General features: G+C 45.0%; 1 protein-coding gene across 1 annotated transcript; it reads right to left on the bottom strand.

Moving 5' to 3' along the window:
- Positions 1–1363: 1363 nt before the first annotated feature.
- ISG15 (ISG15 ubiquitin like modifier) lies at positions 1364–4936 on the bottom strand. Its single transcript, XM_030217773.1, has 2 exons — positions 4757–4936; positions 1364–2344 (listed from the first exon to the last, which is right to left on the bottom strand). The coding sequence occupies exons 1-2, from the start codon at positions 4760–4762 to the stop codon at positions 1868–1870; spliced, it is 483 nt and encodes a 160-aa protein (XP_030073633.1). The 5' UTR covers positions 4763–4936; the 3' UTR covers positions 1364–1867.
- Between the last annotated feature and the right edge of the window lie 710 nt (positions 4937–5646).

Below are 5646 nucleotides of genomic sequence, written 5' to 3' on the forward strand. Positions count from 1 at the left end.
CCGGAGGTTCCGGTAACGTCCAGCATTGCAAAATACATTTTCGAGCAATCAAACACATTTTGCGAAATAGTAGTGCTTCATTCTTATTTTGGCTCCTAAAGGCACCCGGTAAATCTAACAGTAATTGTTCCACTGTTCCCTCAATCTGTATATCCAACTCGGATTCCCAAAAGCGTCTAATACGACGCCAGAAAACTTTTATTTTGGGACAACTCCAAAACATGTGGGATAAATGACCTGGGGTCCCCCCACATTTCAAACATGATGGCTCCCTCAGCCCCCCCCCCCATGTGGAACAACTGGGAGGGTGGGATATATCCTCTGTATGTAACCCTATAAGCGCATTCCCTTAAACGAGCATCTGTAAGAAGAGTTGGTATGCGTGCAATTGAAATTGAAATATCCCAATGTGCCAGAGTGACCCCAACTCCTGTTCTCACTTGCATTTCAAATCCTTAAAGTCTTTATGGGGTTTCCACAGTCAGTGCCTTATATAATAATGAGACCGAGAACTCCCCCTCCCTCAAGGACTGAAAAAACTCTCTGAGTGCTATCCCCACCCAACAACTCAGTTGCTCTCGGGTTAATGTTGCAATGTAGTGAGAGACCTGCCCGTATGCAAACCTAGTTCCCCAAGAATCTCCCACCCGTCTCAGCAGGTCCCCAACAGAAATGGGATTCCCTCCTTCAGTCAGTAGGTGTTCTAGGCGGGTGATACCTTGGGCGGCCCATTGTACAAAAACTTTATTAGTAAGCCCTGGCTGAAAAGCAGAATTACACTGTAGGGTAAGGAGGTCCGTAAGAGGGGTCTCCTCCTAGGTTCCGCACCAACACTTTCCACAAGGCCCTCAACGGATTCGAAAGTGTACTCTTCCGTAGTTATTTTACTGTACAAAATGTTGAGTGGTGTAGAATGCGTAGAAGTGAATCGATTTTTCACTCTTTCAAAAAATACAAAGACCAGGGGACACTCGATGAAATTACATGGAAATACTTTTAAAACAAACAGCTCTGGATTGGCTGTCGGAGGATGTTGTAATTATTTTTAGTGTATCTGGGTTTAAAAATGGTTTGGGCAAGTTCCTGGAGGAAAAGTCCACAGTCTGTTATTGAGATGGACATAGGGGAAGCCACAGCTTGCCCTGGGATTGGTAGCATGGAATTTTGCAACTATTTGGGGTTCCAGAATCTTGTTACTCTTTAGGATTCTGGAATCTTGCTATTCTTTGAGATTCTACATGGAGTGTTGCTACTATTTGAGGTTCTACATGGAACGTTGCCACTATTTGGGTTTCTGCCAGGTACTTGTGACCTGGACTGGCCACTGCAGGATACTAGGCTAGATGGACCATTGGTCTGCTGCAGTATGGCTATTCTTATTTATTTATTTATTTATTTACGAGGCAATAGATGGTTACGTGACTTGCCCAAGATCACACGGAACAACAGTGGAATTTGAGCCAGGCACCTCTGGATGTCAAGACTGGTGCTCTACCCACTAGGCCACTCCTCCACTCCACTCCTTATGTACACTGTAGAATATAGTACCACATTACAGAATGAAAGAGACAACTGGAGGGGGCAACATACCAGGAAAAATTATATTGAAGCACCCTTCTTGCTTAACACTGACTCTGCCCTCCTGAAATGTAAATCTATCATTTATAGCAAGAGAAAATATTCTTTTGGGTTTATGAAACAGGCTTTTTGTGGAAAAAGCAGCAAAATGTCATCCTGTGATAATCACCGTTAGTGCTGATGTGGCTAGGAAGGCGTTTACCGTGGGCACAATAACAAGTTGATATCAGAGAAAGGTGATACTTGGTTTCTCCAAAAAGTGCCCTGGCAATGGAAAGCTAGTTGACGCTCAGCCCCCACGCAGGCGCAGGTTCATGTAGACGATGCCATTGGGGGCAATGTTGTACTCCCCCAGCTTGTGGCCATCCTCCAGCGGCTTGGATTCATAGCTGAGCCAGAACTGACGCAGTTGGATCCCTTCCTGGCGCTGGACCCGAGCTCTGAACTCAGTAACCTCTTCAGAGGGGTAAATGGTGTAAGTGGATGACCTCCCATTGTCTTTCCTCAGGACGATGTTGATGGGCTCTTCATTTTTCACCATCAGCAGGATGGTGTCTCCGGAAGAGAGGTTGTACTCCGACAGATGGCCAGAGTCTCTCAGTTCTTGGAATGCACCATTCTCATTCTTGATCCCCAGCTTCTGCTGGTAACTGGGCACCCCAGTCTTGTTTGCAATTTGAGACCTTAGTGTTGACATGGACATGGAGGGGCTGCCCACCAGCGTGTGAACCTCCCCCGTCAACAACTTCACATTCAGATTCAGCATCTGTGGGAAAAGGAAGACATGAAAGGGTTAAAATGTGCCCTAAACTTAAAAACAGAAAGACCTTCAGTGAATCATGAGCCCTTTCTGTTCTTCAGAGGAAATGGTCTATTGTGTATACCACCTTTCTGAGGTACAGCCAAAGCAGTTTACATATTATACACAAGTACTTTCTCTATCCTTAGTGGGTTCACAATCTAAAATCTCACGCGTATTCACTGTGGCAATCCCGAAAATCTGACTAGGCCATGGCCCCCGGGGACCATGGTTCCCACCCCTGACTTAGCAGATCCTCATAGGGTTGGGAGAGATGGCACCCCCTTCATTACAGCACAGCTTACCCCTGTCTAATTTGAAATTAGGTTTTATTTGATATATTATCCATAAACGCAACTTGAACTGAGCGGTTTACAGAAAAGGGTTTGCAAGTGATCATCAGTGCCTGTGCGTGATAATGCTAATCCCCTTTTTCCCACCTTTTTGTAGGCTCAATGTGGCTTACATGTTAACCATTCATGGTGTTAGCCGGTTCCGGTCTGAACAAATACAATTTATGAATGAATACAAGGTGATATTATGGTGGGTAAGATACATGTATGGTTGGTAATGTCCATTACGGTCTTTGGTTAAGTTGAGTCATAGGTTGTGTCGGTGTCCAGGTAATTTTATGTAGGGTCGGTGGGGTATGCTCTTCTGAACAGTACTACTGTCTTTAGTGCTTTTTGGAAATAGAGGCCACAAACATTTATACAATGCACTCCTCTATCCCATGCTTCGGAGCCTGTGTCACTTGATAATACTAAACCAAATTTCAAGGGCTGGCCTGATTAGCATATTATCCCAACCACCTTTTCCCTCTAAAGACCTGAGTTGTAATCCAGGCTCGGACCCTCAAGACAAAGAGGAAAACATGAAATCGGGTATAGGTTGAATGCAATGTGCAAACCAGGTTATCCAGTCTGATCTTTCGTTAAGGCTACATTTGTGGAGGTGGGTACAATCAGCCCCTGGAAGGAGGGAGAAGGCTGCTGCTACTGTAGCGACCTCTGCTGGCCAGTGAGGTATTGAGGATGTGCCCTTAAGCCCTTGGGATACTGAAGATCCCCCAACTTTGTACTGCCTTCTGGAGGATGGGCTCGGGGTAGCAGAGATTACTAAAGTAGGGGAGATTGAAATACGATCGCTCTCTCTCCTCTCCACACCCCCCCCCCCCCCCCCCCCCCCCCCCGTCATTTTGCATCAGGATAACCATTGGAGTCCTTTATGGAGGAGTAGCCTAGTGGTTACTGCAGTGGTCTTTGATCCTTGGAAACTGGGTTTGATACCCACTGCAGCTCCTTGTGACTCTGGGCAAGTCACTTAACCCTCCATTGCCCCTGGTACAAAATAAGTACCTGAATATATGTAAACCATTTTGAATGTAATTGCAAAAACCTCAGAAAGGCAGTATATCAAGTCCCTATTTGAGATTCTACATGGAACGTTGCTGTTGCTACTATCTGAGATTCTGGAATGTTGCTACTATTTGAGATACTACATGGCATGTTGCTATTATTTTAGATTCTTTTGAGATTCTAGTGGAATGTTGCTACTATTGAGATTCTGTTGCTACTATTTGAGATTCTGTATGGAATGTTGCTAGTATTGGAGATTCTGTTGGTTCTATTTGAGATTCTACATGGAATGTTAACATTGCTATTCCACTAGCAACATTCCATGTACGTGCAGGACGTCAGACTCACAGAAACAGAAGCCTGCGCGGCCACATTGCTGATCTGCAAGGGCAGGCTTCTACAGAGAATGTTGCTAGTGGAGGAGTAGCCTAGTGGTTAGTGCAATGGACTTTGATCCTGGGGAACTGAGTTCAATTCCCAATGCAGCTCCTTGTGACTCTGGGCAAGTCACTTAACCCTGGTACAAAATAAGTACCTGAATATATATAAACTGCTTTGAATGTAGTTGCAAAATACCACAGAAAGGCGGTATTTCCCTTTCCCTCTGCAAATGAATGAGAAAGAAATGCAGGATATATCATAACCTTTTTGCACAGTCTGTGTCAGTAGCCTGTGATAGTCTTTGTACTGAGGACAGAACTAACGTTTCTTCGGGTAACTCTAATGCACAGGTCTGAAATAAGCGTCTGTCTGTACAATAAACTGACCTGCAAACCGACCCAGGCTGGGATCTGCACTGTTTACCATGTGCTGTATGCAGACACCGCACCATCAGTTCAATAACGCATAAGCAGGTGCTCCAAACTCAATTCCATTTACTTCACAATTTATTATAAGTATAATTAAAAGTCATGTAGCCAGGACATCACCCGATTTTTAAATTAAACATAGAAAAAATCATATACAAATGCCAATTCGTTCTCTCTCTTTCCAAAGAGTCTAATTGTTATTAGTAACTTACCGTCATGACTCTGGACGCAGCTTCTGGACCAAAGGAGCCTGAGTTCTCTCTCTCTCTCTCTCTGTTGCAGTCGCTTTCTTATGTAGGATGCTGCTGGACTGAAGATGTCAGTCTGTTTTCTCTCTCTCTCTCCTCTCGCAGTCTCTCTGTTACATAGGATACACCAGGACTGAAGGACTCTCTCTCTCTCTCAGGATGCGATTTTTCAGAGCTCAGCAGGAGGAGGAGTTACGGGGGACTTTCTGCAGATCTGACAAGTTTCAGTTTCCATTCTCCTCCTCAGCTCCGGGTTTCCATTTCTTCTCTGTGATATCAGGACGTGGCTCTCGTTTGCAAACCGATGGAATGTTAATGACGACAGAAAAAGAAACGAAACAAAACAAAAGGAGAATGAAAATGAAACAGGAAACTCAAAATCCCTTTCATGTCCAAATCGTTTCCTTATACACCGGGAATCAATTTTCCAAGGCTTTTCCGTCTTTTATGTAAAGAAATGGATGGGGCTGCTGAGAATGGTGCGTTTAGATAATATGCCTTAAATTTATAGGGCTGAAGGCAGACCTGCCATTTTGGGTGGGCCCAGAGTTAACCTGGGTGGGCCATTCCCACCTCCACTCCTACCCCTGTATGTACATACAATATAATGGGTTTTTTTTAATGACCCATCTGCCTGTTTCTCTCTGAACCCCCTTTCCCAGTTCTACCTCAGAGCCGATGCCCATCGCAATTCCTATAGTCAACCTGCGATGGCCCTGCAGGCTTCTCTCTACCACGTCCCCACCAAAGAAACAAGAAGTGACATCACTGAGGGCAAGATGCCTGCAGGGCCAGCACAGGATGCCTATAGGAATTGCAGCTGGCAGTAGCTCTAAGGTAGACCAAGGGGGGGG

Source organism: Microcaecilia unicolor, chromosome 11, assembly GCF_901765095.1.
Source record: "Microcaecilia unicolor chromosome 11, aMicUni1.1, whole genome shotgun sequence".
Lineage (NCBI taxonomy): Eukaryota > Metazoa > Chordata > Amphibia > Gymnophiona > Siphonopidae > Microcaecilia > Microcaecilia unicolor.